Below are 17,916 nucleotides of genomic sequence, written 5' to 3'. Positions count from 1 at the left end.
CATGTCGGTGATGATGACGTCTGATATAACGTGAGTTGTGCATGTCGATGATGGTGACGTCTGATATAACATGAGTTGTGCATGTCGGTGATGGGGATGTCTGATATAACGTGAGTTGTGAATGTCGGTGATGGTGACGTCTGATATAACATGAGTTGTGCATGTCGGTGATGGTGACGTCTGATATAACATGAGTTGTGCATGTCGGTGATGGTGACGTCTGATATAACATGAGTTGTGCATGTCGGTGATGGTGACGTCTGATATAACATGAGTTGTGAATGTCGGTGATGGTGATGTCTGATATAACATGAGTTGTGCATGTCGGTGATGGTGACGTCTGATATAACATGAGTTGTGCATGTCGGTGATGGTGACGTCTGATATAACATGAGTTGTGAATGTCGGTGATGGTGACGTCTGATATAACGTGAGTTATGCATGTCGATGATGGTGACGTCTGATATAACATGAGTTGTGCATGTCGATGATGGTGACGTCTGATATAACATGAGTTGTGAATGTCGGTGATGGTGATGTCTGATATAACATGAGTTGTGCATGTCGGTGATGGTGACGTCTGATATAACATGAGTTGTGAATGTCGGTGATGATGACGTCTGATATAACGTGAGTTATTGACATGTCGGTGATGGTGACGTCTGATATAACATGAGTTGTGCATGTCGGTGATGGTGACGTCTGATATAACATGAGTTGTGCATGTCGGTGATGGTGACGTCGTCTGATATAACATGAGTTGTCCATGTCGATGATAATGACGTCTGATATAACGTGAGTTATGCCTGTCGGTGATGATGACGTCTGATATAACGTGAGTTGTGCATGTCGATGATGGTGACGTCTGATATAACATGAGTTGTGCATGTCGGTGATGGGGATGTCTGATATAACGTGAGTTGTGAATGTCGGTGATGGTGACGTCTGATATAACATGAGTTGTCCATGTCGATGATAATGACGTCTGATATAACATGAGTTATGCATGTCGGTGATGATGACGTCTGATATAACGTGAGTTGTGCAAGTCGATGATCGTGACGTCTGATATAACATGAGTTGTGAATGTCGGTGATGGGGACGTCTGATATAACGTGAGTAGTGCATGTCGATGATGGGGACGTCTGATATAACATGAGTTGTGAATGTCGGTGATGGGGACGTCTGATATAACGTGAGTTGTGAATGTCGGTGATGGGGACGTCTGATATAACATGAGTTGTGCATGTCGGTGACGGTGACGTCTGATATAACGTGAGTAGTGCATGTCGGTGATGGTGACGTCTGATATAACATGAGTTGTGCATGTCGGTGATGGTGACGTCTGATATAACGTTAGTTGTGAATGTCGGTGATGGTGACGTCTGATATAACGTGAGTAGTGCATGTCGATGATGGTGACGTCTGATATAACATGAGTTGTGCATGTCGGTGATGGGGATGTCTGATATAACGTGAGTTGTGAATGTCGGTGATGGTGACGTCTGATATAACATGAGTTGTGCATGTCGGTGATGGTGACGTCTGATATAACATGAGTTGTCCATGTCGATGATAATGACGTCTGATATAACATGAGTTATGCATGTCGGTGATGATGACGTCTGATATAACGTGAGTTGTGCATGTCGATGATGGTGACGTCTGATATAACATGAGTTGTGAATGTCGGTGATGGTGACGTCTGATATAACGTGAGTAGTGCATGTCGATGATGGGGACGTCTGATATAACATGAGTTGTGAATGTCGGTGATGGTGACGTCTGATATAACATGAGTTGTGCATGTCGGTGATGGTGACGTCTGATATAACATGAGTTGTGCATGTCGGTGATGATGATGTCTGATATAACATGAGTTGTGAATGTCGGTGATGGTGATGTCTGATATAACTTGAGTTGTGCATGTCGGTGATGGTGACGTCTGATATAACATGAGTTGTGCATGTCGGTGATGGTGACGTCTGATATAACATGAGTTGTCCATGTCGATGATAATGACGTCTGATATAACATGAGTTATGCATGTCGGTGATGATGACGTCTGATATAACGTGAGTTGTGCATGTCGATGATGGTGACGTCTGATATAACATGAGTTGTGCATGTCGGTGATGGGGATGTCTGATATAACGTGAGTTGTGAATGTCGGTGATGGTGACGTCTGATATAACATGAGTTGTCCATGTCGATGATAATGACGTCTGATATAACATGAGTTGTGAATGTCGGTGATGGGGACGTCTGATATAACGTGAGTAGTGCATGTCGATGATGGGGACGTCTGATATAACATGAGTTGTGAATGTCGGTGATGGGGACGTCTGATATAACGTGAGTTGTGAATGTCGGTGATGGGGACGTCTGATATAACATGAGTTGTGCATGTCGGTGATGGTGACGTCTGATATAACGTGAGTTGTGAATGTCGGTGATGGTGACGTCTGATATAACGTTAGTTGTGAATGTCGGTGATGGGGACGTCTGATATAACATGAGTAGTGCATGTCGGTGATGGTGACGTCTGATATAACGTGAGTAGTGCATGTTGGTGATGGGGACGTCTGATATAACATGAGTTGTGCATGTCGGTGATGGTGACGTCTGATATAACGTTAGTTGTGAATGTCGGTGATGGTGACGTCTGATATAACGTGAGTAGTGCATGTCGATGATGGTGACGTCTGATATAACGTGAGTAGTGCATGTCGGTGATGGGGACGTCTGATATAACATGAGTTGTGCATGTCGGTGATGGTGACGTCTGATATAACGTTAGTTGTGAATGTCGGTGATGGGGACGTCTGATATAACGTGAGTAGTGCATGTCGATGATGGGGACGTCTGATATAACATGAGTTGTGAATGTCGGTGATGGTGACGTCTGATATAACGTGAGTTGTGAATGTCGGTGATGGGGACGTCTGATATAACATGAGTTGTGCATGTCGGTGACGGTGACGTCTGATATAACGTGAGTTGTGAATGTCGGTGATGGGGACGTCTGATATAACATGAGTTGTGCATGTCAGTGATGGTGACGTCTGATATAACATGAGTTGTGCATGTCGATGATGATGACGTCTGATATAACATGAGTTGTGCATGTCGGTGATGGTGACGTCTGATATAACGTGAGTTGTGAATGTCGGTGATGGTGACGTCTGATATAACATGAGTTGTGCATGTCGGTGATGGTGACGTCTGATATAACATGAGTTATGCATGTCGGTGATGATGACGTCTGATATAACATGAGTAGTGCATGTCGGTGATGGGGACGTCTGATATAACGTGAGTTGTGAATGTCGGTGATGGTTATGTCTGATATAACATGAGTTGTGCATGTCGGTGATGATAACGTCTGATACAACATGAGTTGTGAATGTCGGTGTTGGTGACGTCTGATATAACATGAGTTGTCCATGTCGGTGATGGTGACGTCTGATATAACATGAGTTGTGCATGTCGGTGATGGTGACGTCTGATATAACATGAGTTGTCCATGTCGGTGATGATGACGTCTGATATAACATGAGTTGTGCATGTCGGTGATGATGACGTCTGATATAACGTGAGTTGTCCATGTCGATGATGGTGACGTCTGATATAACATGAGTTGTGCATGTCGGTGATGGGGACGTCTGATATAACATGAGTTGTGCATGTCGGTGATGATGATGTCTGATATAACGTTAGTTGTGAATGTCGATGATGGTGATGTCTGATATAACATGAGTTGTGCATGTCGGTGATGGTGACGTCTGATATAACATGAGTTGTGCATGTCGGTGATGATGATGTCTGATATAACATGAGTTGTGAATGTCGGTGATGGTGATGTCTGATATAACTTGAGTTGTGCATGTCGGTGATGGTGACGTCTGATATAACATGAGTTGTGCATGTCGGTGATGGTGACGTCTGATATAACATGAGTTGTCCATGTCGATGATAATGACGTCTGATATAACATGAGTTATGCATGTCGGTGATGATGACGTCTGATATAACGTGAGTTGTGCATGTCGATGATGGTGACGTCTGATATAACATGAGTTGTGCATGTCGGTGATGGGGATGTCTGATATAACGTGAGTTGTGAATGTCGGTGATGGTGACGTCTGATATAACATGAGTTGTCCATGTCGATGATAATGACGTCTGATATAACATGAGTTATGCATGTCGGTGATGATGACGTCTGATATAACGTGAGTTGTGCATGTCGATGATGGTGACGTCTGATATAACATGAGTTGTGAATGTCGGTGATGGGGACGTCTGATATAACGTGAGTAGTGCATGTCGATGATGGGGACGTCTGATATAACATGAGTTGTGAATGTCGGTGATGGGGACGTCTGATATAACGTGAGTTGTGAATGTCGGTGATGGGGACGTCTGATATAACATGAGTTGTGCATGTCGGTGACGGTGACGTCTGATATAACGTGAGTTGTGAATGTCGGTGATGGGGACGTCTGATATAACGTTAGTTGTGAATGTCGGTGATGGGGACGTCTGATATAACATGAGTAGTGCATGTCGGTGATGGTGACGTCTGATATAACGTGAGTAGTGCATGTCGGTGATGGGGACGTCTGATATAACATGAGTTGTGCATGTCGGTGATGGTGACGTCTGATATAACGTTAGTTGTGAATGTCGGTGATGGTGACGTCTGATATAACGTGAGTAGTGCATGTCGATGATGGTGACGTCTGATATAACATGAGTTGTGCATGTCGGTGATGGGGACGTCTGATATAACGTTAGTTGTGAATGTCGGTGATGGTGACGTCTGATATAACGTTTGTTGTGAATGTCGGTGATGGGGACGTCTGATATAACATGAGTTGTGAATGTCGGTGATGGTGACATCTGATATAACGTGAGTTGTGAATGTCGGTATTGATGATGTCTGATATAACATGAGTTGTGCATGTCGGTGATGATGACGTCTGATATAACGTGAGTTGTGCATGTCGGTGATGGTGACATCTGATATAACATGAGTTGTGAATGTCGGTGATGGTGACATCTGATATAACGTGAGTTGTGAATGTCGGTGATGGTGACGTCTGATATAACATGAGTAGTGCATGTCGGTGATGGTGACGTCTGATATAACGTGAGTAGTGCATGTCGGTGATGGGGACGTCTGATATAACATGAGTTGTGCATGTCGGTGATGGTGACGTCTGATATAACGTTAGTTGTGAATGTCGGTGATGGGGACGTCTGATATAACGTGAGTAGTGCATGTCGATGATGGGGACGTCTGATATAACATGAGTTGTGAATGTCGGTGATGGTGACGTCTGATATAACGTGAGTTGTGAATGTCGGTGATGGGGACGTCTGATATAACATGAGTTGTGCATGTCGGTGACGGTGACGTCTGATATAACGTGAGTTGTGAATGTCGGTGATGGGACGTCTGATATAACATGAGTTGTGCATGTCGGTGATGGTGACGTCTGATATAACATGAGTTGTGCATGTCGATGATGATGACGTCTGATATAACATGAGTTGTGCATGTCGGTGATGGTGACGTCTGATATAACATGAGTTGTGAATGTCGGTGATGGTGACGTCTGATATAACATGAGTTGTGCATGTCGGTGATGGTGACGTCTGATATAACATGAGTTATGCATGTCGGTGATGATGACGTCTGATATAACATGAGTAGTGCATGTCGGTGATGGGGACGTCTGATATAACGTGAGTTGTGAATGTCGGTGATGGTGATGTCTGATATAACATGAGTTGTGCATGTCGGTGATGATAACGTCTGATATAACATGAGTTGTGAATGTCGGTGTTGGTGACGTCTGATATAACATGAGTTGTGCATGTCGGTGATGGTGACGTCTGATATAACATGAGTTGTGCATGTCGGTGATGATGACGTCTGATATAACATGAGTTGTGAATGTCGGTGATGATGACGTCTGATATAACATGAGTTGTGCATGTCGGTGATGGTGACGTCTGATATAACGTGAGTTGTGTTATGTCGGTGATGGTGACGTCTGATATAACATGAGTTGTGCATGTCGGTGATGATGACGTCTGATATAACGTGAGTTGTGAATGTCGGTGATGGTGATGTCTGATATAACTTGAGTTGTGCATGTCGGTGATAGTGTCTGATATAACATGAGTTGTCATGTCGGTGATGGTGACGTCTGATATAACATGAGTTGTGCATGTCGATGATGATGACGTCTGATATAACATGAGTTGTGCATGTCGGTGATGATGACGTCTGATATAACGTGAGTTGTGCATGTCGATGATGGTGACGTCTGATATAACATGAGTTGTGCATGTCGGTGATGGGGATGTCGGTGATGGTGACGTCTGATATAACATGAGTAGTGCATGTCGGTGATGGTGACGTCTGATATAACGTGAGTAGTGCATGTCGGTGATGGGGACGTCTGATATAACATGAGTTGTCCATGTCGGTGATGGTGACGTCTGATATAACGTTAGTTGTGAATGTCGGTGATGGTGACGTCTGATATAACGTGAGTAGTGCATGTCGATGATGGGGACGTCTGATATAACATGAGTTGTGCATGTCAGTTATGGGGACGTCTGATATAACATGAGATGTGAATGTCGGTGATGGGGACGTCTGATATAACATGAGTAGTGCATGTCGATGATGGGGACGTCTGATATAACATGAGTTGTGTCGGTGATGGGGACGTCTGATATAACATGAGTTGTGCATGTCGGTGATGGGGACGTCTGATATAACGTGAGTTGTGAATGTCGGTGATGGTGACGTCTGATATAACATGAGTAGTGCATGTCGGTGATGGTGACGTCTGATATAACGTGAGTAGTGCATGTCGGTGATGGGGACGTCTGATATAACGTGAGTTGTGCATGTCGGTGATGGCGACGTCTGATATAACGTTAGTTGTGAATGTCGGTGATGGGGACGTCTGATATAACGTGAGTAGTGCATGTCGATGATGGGGACGTCTGATATAACATGAGTTGTGAATGTCGGTGATGGGGACGTCTGATATAACGTGAGTTGTGAATGTCAGTGATGGGGACGTCTGATATAACATGAGTTGTGCATGTCGGTGACGGTGACGTCTGATATAACGTGAGTTGTGAATGTCGGTGATGGGGACGTCTGATATAACGTTAGTTGTGAATGTCGGTGATGGGGACGTCTGATATAACATGAGTAGTGCATGTCGGTGATGGTGACGTCTGATATAACGTGAGTAGTGCATGTCGGTGATGGTGACATCTGATATAACGTGAGTAGTGCATGTCGGTATTGATGATGTCTGATATAACATGAGTTGTGCATGTCGGTGATGGTGACATCTGATATAACGTGAGTTGTGCATGTCGGTATTGATGATGTCTGATATAACATGAGTTGTGCATGTCGGTGATGGTGATGTCTGATATAACGTGAGTTGTGCATGTCGGTGATGGGGACGTCTGATATAACATGAGTTGTGCATGTCGGTGATGGGGACGTCTGATATAACATGAGTTGTGAATGTCGGTGATGGGGACGTCTGATATTACGTGAGTAGTGCATGTCGATGATGGGGACGTCTGATATAACATGAGTTGTGCATGTCGGTGATGGGGACGTCTGATATAACGTGAGTTGTGAATGTCGGTGATGGTGACGTCTGATATAACGTGAGTTGTGCATGTCGGTGATGGTGACGTCTGATATAACATGAGTTGTGAATGTCGGTGATGGTGACGTCTGATATAACATGAGTTGTGCATGTCGGTGATGGTGACATCTGATATAACATGAGTTGTGCATGTCGGTATTGATGATGTCTGATATAACATGAGTTGTGAATGTCGGTGATGGTGACGTCTGATATAACGTGAGTTGTGCATGTCGATGATGGTGATGTCTGATATAACATGAGTTGTGCATGTCGATGATGGTGACGTCTGATATAACGTTAGTTGTGAATGTCGGTGATGGTGATGTCTGATATAACGTGAGTTGTGCATGTCGGTGATGGTGATGTCTGATATAACATGAGTTGTGCATGTCGGTATTGATGATGTCTGGTATAACATGAGTTGTGCATGTCGGTGATGGTGACGTCTGATATAACGTGAGTTGTGAATGTCGATGATGGTGACGTCTGATGATGTGAGTGGTGCATGTCGATGATGGTGACGTCTGATGATGTGAGTGGTGCATGTCGATGATGTCTGATAAGGTGAGTTGTGCATGTCGATGATGGTGACGTCTGATGAGGTGAGTGGTGCATGTCGATAATGGTGAAGTCAGATGATTTGAGTTGTGCATGGCGATGATGTCTGATAAGGTGAGTGGTGTGTGTCGGTGATGGTGACGTCTGATGGTGTGCGTTGTTTATGTCGGTGATGGTGATGTCGGATTCCCACCTCCGTTTAAGGAGAGTTCTGCTGAGCGTGGTCTCCAACTCCGCCGTCTTCTGCAGTATCAGGGCCTTCACAATACTCTCCTCCCTCGTCAGCATCCCTACACGGAACGCTGTCTTCTGCCACAGCTCGATCTCACGCCGCAGTTCTACACAGAGGAAACAAACACGTTATTAATAAAGGTTATTTTTTCATAATTCACGTTTTAAATAAATGAATGTCTACTTTGACGAAACAGGCGGACACGCGTCTGGAACTGAAAACCAGTGGACTGATTCGACAGACAAAGAGCCACTTGCAGACATTGTGACGTTGGTTAAGTACTAATAAAGATTGAGAAAAAGGTAACAATTAAACTCAATGTAGTAAAGGTTTAAGACGTTCAATTTATTTTAAGATTTTAGATTAATAATTTCAAATAATGTTTTACACAACACAAATGTGTTTACTGAATATTTTACACGTGAGCTGGCGAGTGATACCTATGACATCGGGCGGTTCCTGGTTTTTGAGGTTCTCGATATTGCGGTAGTAGACGCGGAGAAAACCGTAGCCAAAGACGGAGACGAAAATGATGCCAAACGCGGCGTGCATCGTGAAAACAGAGAACGTGATACCCTGAAACACGGAGAGACAGGTAAACCAGCGTCCATACAACACTGCACACAGGTGTCTGGGGCTACACTGAAACACGGAGAGACAGGTAAACTAGCGTCCATACAATACTACACACAGGTGTCTGGGACTACACTGAAACACGGGGAGACAGGTAAACTAGCGTCTATACACTACTACACACAGGTGTCTGGGGCTACACTGAAACACGGAGAGACAGGTAAACTAGCGTCTATACAATGCTACACACAGGTGTCTGGGGCCACGCTGAAACACGGAGACAGGTAAACCAGCGTCTATACAATGCTACACACAGGTGTCTGGGGCTACACTGAAACACGGAGACAGGTAAACTAGCGTCTATACAATGCTACACACAGGTGTCTGGGGCCACGCTGAAACACGGGAGACAGGTAAACTAGCGTCTATACAATACTACACACAGGTGTCTGGGGCCACGCTGGAACACGGAGACAGGTAAACTAGCGTCTATACAATACTACACACAGGTGTCTGGGGCTACACTGAAACACGGAGACAGGTAAACCAGCGTCTATACAATGCTACACACAGGTGTCTGGGGCCACGCTGAAACACGGAGACAGGTAAACCAGCGTCTATACAATGCTACACACAGGTGTCTGGGGCCACGCTGAAACACGGAGACAGGTAAACCAGCGTCTATACAATGCTACACACAGGTGTCTGGGGCTACACTGAAACACGGAGAAGAAGGCACATTCGTGTCTACAAAAAATTTCACACCTGTAAAACAAATAGACAAATAAAAATCACAGCAAAGGCACAGGTGTCAGTCATGGTGTAGTGCCTGTGATCTGTTTTGGCGATATATACCTGCTCCAGTTAGCTGGCTCGTTACCCATGAAAATGGGGTTAGAATTGGCCTTCAGTAACCCATACCTGTCGTAAGAGGCGACTAACGGGATCGGGTGGTCAGGCTCGCCGACTTGTTTTATCATATCATGTCATCGCATCCCAGTTGCGTAGAATGATGCTCATGCTGTTGATCACTGGATTGTCTGGTCCAGACTCGATTATTTACAGACCGCCGCCATACAACTGGAATATTGCTGAGTGCGGCGTTAAACAACAAACCAACCAACCTGACTCGCTGTAGCACCCACGATGATGACGTTAGGAGGGTCGCCTATTGCTGTCGCCGTCCCGCCGATATTCGAGAACAGTACCTCCGCCATGAGAATCTGCTTCGGGTCAAGGTTGAGGACCTCGCATAGTCTGGGACACAGAACGTACAACAGGCACGATGTTACCTCCTAGTGACAGGTGCTATGATAATAACTCATGGCGACAAGTGAGACAGTTATACCTGGTTGTGACGGAGATGACAATATCACTTGATGATGACAAGTATGACAAAGTTAACTCGTTGTAACATTGGTGATATTATCTGAATGTGACAGGAATTACATTTGTACCTGACGGTGACAGGTAATATATTTGCACCTGATGTTGACAGGTGTTATATTTGTACCTGATGGTGATAGGTATAATATTTGTACCTGATGGATACAGGTGTTATATTTGTACCTGATGTTGACAGGTGTTATATTTGTACCTGATGGAGACAGGTGTTATATTTCTACCTGATGGAGACAGGTGTTATATTTCTACCTGATGGTAACGGGTAATATATTTGTACCTGATGGTGACAGGTGCAAGAAGAAGTATAGTGGTGACGTTGTCGAGGAAAGCGGAGACGACACCGCTAAAGATGCACAACAGCGTGATGAGCGGCCATATCTTCCCCTTAGCAAGCTGGTAAGCCTGTAAGATAAACACGATAAAGGTCGATAAAGAATTATGACTGGATGTATGTAGGACTGCAGTGTGCGAAATAGTTTCCAAAATTTGCTAGCCAGTCGGGCAAGCTATCCCGGAAAGTTACTAGCCCACAATATAATTCACTAGCCCGAAATTTGAATGTAGGAACTAAGCAAAAGATTTTGAAAATAGTTGAGAATAAGATATTTGCCACATGACTCAGGTTTCATCATTAAGCTGCTGATATGATGAACATTTTTATCAGGCCATAATCTTTCATGATTTAAAAGTGTATTATAACTAAACAAGTTGGAAAGAGTGATATATTTACAAAATGACCTCGTGAAAATTCACTAGCCAATCGGGCCAGTGACTGTAGAGATTTACTGGCCCAACTGGATTTTTACTAGCCACGGGGTAGCGGACCAGTGCCTATTTCGCACACTGTGTGGGACAGAGACTGAGGTGATACCACGATTCCCAGGTAGGATTTTACGGCGCTTCCAGGGATACTGTGGCTTCAGCGTCACAGGTGCGTGTGTGCGTGCGTGCGAGCGGGCATGTGTTAGTGTGTGTTTTGAGTGTCTGCGTTTCTTTGTGTGTGAGTGTGTTATTCAGTGGTAGTGTGTGTGCGTGCGCGTGTGCGTGAATGCGCATTATCATGAATGTGTGCTGTTTAATCTTGCCCGCTGAGCCAGACACATAAATATCACTCACTTACTCACCTTCAGCGCCGAGTAGTCGAAGAATCCCGTCTCGGAGAAGATGGCGACGAGGATCATCATGCCGAACAGGAGGGCGAGAGTCTCCCGTGTCTATCCAGCTAACAATCGTTTCCATCGTAGGGCGCTGAAGAAATACACACGCCGTTATCACACCTTCAGATATAACGGATATCATTCTTTATATACTACAGGGGCGCTGAATAAATACACACGCCGTTATCACACCTTCAGACACCACGGATATCATTATTTATATACTACAGGGGCGCTGAATAAATACACACGCCGTTATCACACCTTCAGACACCACGGATATCATTATTTATATACTACAGGGGCGCTGAATAAATACACACGCCGTTATCACGGATATCTTCAGACACCACGGATATCATTATCACACCTTCAGATACTACAGGGCGCTATACTACAGGGGGCTTAAATACACACGCCGTTATCACACCTTCAGACACCACGGATATCATTCTTTCTATACTACAGGGGCGCTGAATAAATACACACGCCGTTATCACACCTTCAGACACCACGGATATCATTCTTTCTATACTGCAGGGGCGCTGAATAAAGACACCCGCCATTATCACACCTCCAGACACAACAAATATCATTGTAGGTATATTACAGGTGGGGCGCTGAATAAATACACACCCCGTCATCACACCTTCAAACACAATAAATATCATTGTACATATATCACAGGTGGGGCGCTGAATAAATACACACGCCGTTATCACACCTTCAGACACGACGGATATCATTGTACATAATTATAATACAGGTGGGGCGCTGACTAAATACACACGTCGTTATCACACCTCCAGACACAACGGACAAAGTTTACATAATAGAACCATTCCATTCTGCCCAGAAATATTAGACTCTCTCTCTCTCTCTCTCTCTCTCTCTCTCTCTCTCTCTCTCTCTCTCTCTCTCTCTCTCTCTCTCTCTCTCTCTCTCTCTCTCTCTCTCTCTCTCTCTCTCTCTCTCTCTCTCTCTCTCTCTCTCTCTCTCTCTCTCTTTATACATACATGTATATATAAAATTCACTATTTATAACTCTGGACAACTGGCTATGCGAAAACGTCGTACTTCATTGAGCGCAGCCAACACCGCCACGGCGGCCAGGGAGCCAAGCAGTGCGGCCAGGGTTCTGTGGACCAGCTGAAATACAGGGACGGACACAATTAACCTCCCTTATATAACGCCAACAGTATCGCCTGCCAGAGTCACAAACATGGTTTGAAGAAAATGTACTTAATGACGTGTTCACATGTTAGTCAATACAGTATACAGAACTTGGTCAAGTAGCATTTAAACACGACCAAACTGCCACGCAAGAGAGAGTAAGTTTGGTGGTAGTCTGATACAAATAAGAGATGGTCATTCGATGGTGAAATATCCCATACATACTTGAGGCTTGATCTTACGATTTAGGTGTTTGGGTGACAGATTTTAATCCTAGTGAAGTTTTGACAAAGCCTGTTACCTTTTGGTAAAAACAGTTCTCAGTTCGTCTGCCTTCCTTTGAAATATGGAAACCATACAGTATTATAGACACAGCTTAGTCACCTTCTGCTTGTACTCAGTAATAAGTAATACAACATTCATCTAGTTCTACTCAGCGTCATTTGGAATTCGCACTGATCGTGTCTGTAGGTTTGTAAACAACGCCCTCGTGGGATTCAGGCTATCTACCTGTGCCCAGCTGACATCACTTGCCCCCTACCACCGACCCACGGCCAGCGTACCCATCCCATCACGCTCACCTCTAGGATGATGAGGACGTAGACGAGGATGAGGACGACCAGTGCGTAGATGACGTTGTTCTCGTGGTCAGAGGCGACAGGATGGTAGGAGTAGAAGAAGGAGATGGTGGCGTCTGAGCTGCTGTTGACGTCCACGGAACATGGTCTAAGAAAACTGGAAGTGAAAACGTCGACAATACGATGACTCGTGGGCACGGGAAAAATGCTAGCATTGGTATGTTTTCACTGCCTGACATCGTTTGGTCGCACATACACGATTGTATTAAAGGGTAACGGCTGTATGAACAGGGTAACGGCTGTATGAACAGGGTAACGGTTGTATCAACAGGATAACGGCTGTATCAACAGGATAACGGCTGTATGCACAGGATAACGACTGTATGAACAGGGTAACGACTTTATGAACAGGGTAACTGCTGTATGAACAGGATAACGACTGTATGAACAGGGTAACTGCTGTATGAACAGGATAACGACTGTATGAACAGAATAACGGTTGTATGAACAGGGTAACGGCTGTATGACCAGGGTAACGACTGTATGAACAGGGTAACGGCTGTATGAACAGGATAACGGCTGTATGAACAGGGTAACGACTATATGAACAGGGTAACTGCTGTATGAACAGGGTAACGGCTGTATGAACAGGATAACGGCTGTATGAACAGGGTAACGGCTGTATGAACAGGGTAACGACTGTATGAACAGGATAACGACTGTATGAACAGGATAACGACTGTATGAACAGGATAACGGCTGTATGAACAGGATAACGACTGTATGAACAGGGTAACGACTGTATGAACAGGGTAACAACTGTATGAACAGGATAACGACTGTATGAACAGGATAACGACTGTATCAACAGGGTAACGACTGTATGAACAGGGTAACGACTGTATGAACATAACGGCTGTAACAGGACTGTGTATGAACAGGGTAACGACTGTATAACAGGCTGTATGAACAGGATAACGGCTGTATGAACAGGGTAACGACTTTATGAACAGGGTAACTGCTGTATGAACATGATAACGACTATATGAACAGGGTAACGACTGTATGCACAGGATAACGACTGTATGAACATGATAACGACTATATGAACAGGGTAACGACTGTATGCACAGGATAACGACTGTATGAACAGGATAACGACTATATGAACAGGGTAACGACTTTATGAACAGGGTAACTGCTGTATGAACATGATAACGACTTTATGAACAGGGTAACGACTGTATGCACAGGATAACGACTGTATGAACAGGATAACGACTATATGAACAGGGTAACGACTTTATGAACAGGGTAACGACTGTATGAACATGATAACGACTATATGAACAGGGTAACGACTGTATGAACAGGGTAACGACTGTATGAACAGGATAACGACTATATGAACAGGGTAACGACTGTATGCACAGGGTAACGGCTGTATGCACAGGATAATGGTTGTATGAACAGGATAACAGCTGATGGTGACGTCGCATTTTATGCTCACATGCACATTGACGGCCGTCGATTTCATTTCGCAGTTTCCTATTTTCATTAAAATATAGATGTGACTCACCTGTGGCATGTGAAGATGTGGTTCAGTGTCACGGGGACTCCGCCCTGGATCTGGGTGGCATTCACGTGCAGCGTCCACTAGGGGCGAAATTCATCAGTATCAAGCAACGTCATCTGAACCTTATCACAACCACTGTTACTATCGCAATGTCTGGTACTACTACTACTACTACTACTACTACTACTACTACTACTACTACTACTACTACTACTACTACTACTACTACTACTACTACTACTAGTAGTAGTAGTACTACTACTTCTCACTAATTCAAAGTCGACTACACAATAATCTGTATCAGAGTTAAAGAAACAATGCCGCCAAGGACTTATCACTGACAAATATACTTCTTCACAAAACAATTTATCATGCCATGATGCACTAAAGGATTCTCATACAATGTTAGAGTACCTATAAATACCATGACACCACTGGTTACCCCTGTCAGAGCAGTGTATAACACTGGACACCATGTTGTAGCTTTGAGTACTGACCGTTTGATTATCTAGTTGGAGTTGCATCGGCTCCGTCGACTCCACCCCGCCCGTCCCCTCCGCTTCCGCCTCAGCGTCCTCCTCTTCCAGGAAGGGTCCCTGAAGCGACACCCTGACGACGGGGTACGAGGCACTCGCATCCCCAAACTCAAGCTCTGAAGGAGAGGTACATTATTCCAGTTTAACGCTGCTTTGGTTACCAGTATTTAAGCTATAGAGGAACTCTCTCAGAGAAAAGGGGTTTAAACGTATATCACGCGAAATGGTCAGAAGATTTGTGTGTAGGTGAAATCAATTTCCGATGTACATTACACGTCACATGTTAACCGTTTCATTCATTCATTCATTTTTTTTTCAATACCTTTCTTTTCTTCTAAATCTTATGACGGATCCTCCAGTAAATCACGACTCACGACAATACATCCACCCGCTCAGATTCTCCATCTGCCCCTCAACACCCTGATCACCACTGCCGTATTTACAATCCCCATTGTTGTGGCCGTTGCTGTTCTCACCCTCCATGCTCCTCCCTGCCCGCTGACCGTCACGCTGTCTGTACCCCACCCCGTGTAAACTTCACAACCATTCCAATGCCATTATTCGACGGACATGATTCCCGATCAGCACCTTCCTGGCTTAGTCGATTCCAGAAATTTGTGGCAATTCAAAATTACAATGATGACGAAATTGTTAACCTTTTCCCCTTATATTTATCACAGTCAGCTTCAATTTGGTATGAAGGACTTCCTAGTAAAGATAACATGACATGGCCTGAACTTAGACAATGTTTTTCACAATGGTATGGTCCAACGTCCATCCAAGCCATTATTCGGAAGAATGCCCTGATTGACAGAAAACAAACAGAACATGAAGACTTTCGTTCATTGCTTCAATCTGTGCGGTATGAGGCATCCCTTTTGGATTGTAATGATGATCAATTTATTAAAGACCTCATTTTCAGAAACGCCCTCCCCCACATCGTCCAATTTATTGTCACCAGGCGCCATGACACTTTGTCGGACATGATTGAAAGTGTTCAGGTAGCAGAGGACATTTACAAACTAGCAGGTATTGACGGACTCATGTCTGTCGCTTCACCCACGAACGTTCAGCCGAACAGACTGCAGGAGGAGCGACATAACCCAGCAAATTATTTTCAACCTTCCCCGAACAATGCTTTCCCACACACGGCCGACACACACACACACACACACACACACACACACACACACACACACACACACACACACACACACACACACACACACACACACACACACACACACACACCCCACTCTTTCCCATCCCAGCACCTCCCACCCCGCCTCCAATCTACCAGTCCCACACACACCCATACAAGTGTGTCCACTGTGGGTTATACCATCTGAGTCCCCAGGAGTGTCGCCTCAATCCCCTCTACCCCGTCAATTGTTTTCCTGCACCACTAAATGCTTTCTTTGTCAATATGTTCAATTTCATGTCCATTTTCTGTATTCTATCGGTAGTAGCATACACATATTTGAGTATGTACCGTTCTATTAGTACTCTGTACCACTGCCCGTTTCTTATCAATATGTACTAGCTTTCATGTACATTGATTTGATCGTCATGTCGCTGATGTGTGTTCCCGAGAACAGCTTATAATGTCTTTTTGTGATCAGCATGTTGATGCTATGCCCTTGAATTTTAATATAATGTTATTGATATGTCAAATTATGGATATTATGTATCAAATGATGTGTGTATAGGATTTGAGTTGCGTGACGCAAGGAGATGAGATACAAGAAGGGAGTTGTAATTGTGAGAGAGGCATAGAGAGAGCGATAGAGTGATAGAGAGTGAAATAGAGACAGTGAGAGAAAGGGTAGAAAAGATACAGGAGAGAGAGAGAGAGAGAGAGAGAGAGAGAGAGAGAGAGAGAGAGAGAATGAGAGAGAATGAGAGAGAGAGAGCATTTTGTAACAGAGATTGAAAGAGAGAGAAGGAGAGTGACTGTTGTCCTGCCTGATTGATAGGATGATAGAAAATGACGATCCATTTCATGTCCATATTCATGCTACTTTGTACTTTTTGTTTCTGATACACTTGTCATCGTACAGGTTATTCAGTGGACGGTATTCATCTATAGTTGTTTCTTGTATCTGCCTTACTTTGATTTAGTGTGTTATTCGTCTGTCAATATGTTGATTTAGATAAATGGGTTCCACGACATGTATCTTAATTTACCAAAGGAAATTGTCTTTAAAAACATATTTACTGTCATTTAATGTCGATATTGCTATCAGCAAATCTCATTTAAATTAGTCATTTCAACTTTATGAATGCATATCATCAGTGTTTGACACCATGTGTCATATGGTACAAAGCATATCCAAATAGGCTACTGAAGACTGTGTAATTCATGTCATCACTAAATAATGAAAGATATTGGTCACATCAGCTTCCGAATTGTATTGCCTGTA

At 44.1% G+C, this 17,916-nt stretch overlaps 1 protein-coding gene across 1 annotated transcript in view; it reads right to left on the bottom strand.

Annotated features, from left to right (window-relative positions):
* Positions 1–17,916, bottom strand: part of LOC124263649 (P protein-like) — a 55,933-nt gene that overhangs the window by 20,997 nt on the left and 17,020 nt on the right. Inside the window, 10 exon segments of the mRNA XM_046698302.1 lie at positions 8,421–8,602; positions 8,937–9,072; positions 10,194–10,326; positions 10,751–10,875; positions 11,598–11,684; positions 11,686–11,721; positions 12,708–12,779; positions 13,385–13,538; positions 14,961–15,037; positions 15,455–15,609. Coding sequence (XP_046554258.1) covers positions 8,421–8,602; positions 8,937–9,072; positions 10,194–10,326; positions 10,751–10,875; positions 11,598–11,684; positions 11,686–11,721; positions 12,708–12,779; positions 13,385–13,538; positions 14,961–15,037; positions 15,455–15,609 — 1,157 coding nt within the window.

The sequence above is a fragment of the Haliotis rubra genome, unplaced genomic scaffold, assembly GCF_003918875.1.
Source record: "Haliotis rubra isolate DU_JTF1 unplaced genomic scaffold, ASM391887v1 Scf892, whole genome shotgun sequence".
Taxonomy (NCBI): domain Eukaryota; kingdom Metazoa; phylum Mollusca; class Gastropoda; order Lepetellida; family Haliotidae; genus Haliotis; species Haliotis rubra.
This window is presented reverse-complemented; position numbering and strand designations above follow the sequence as displayed.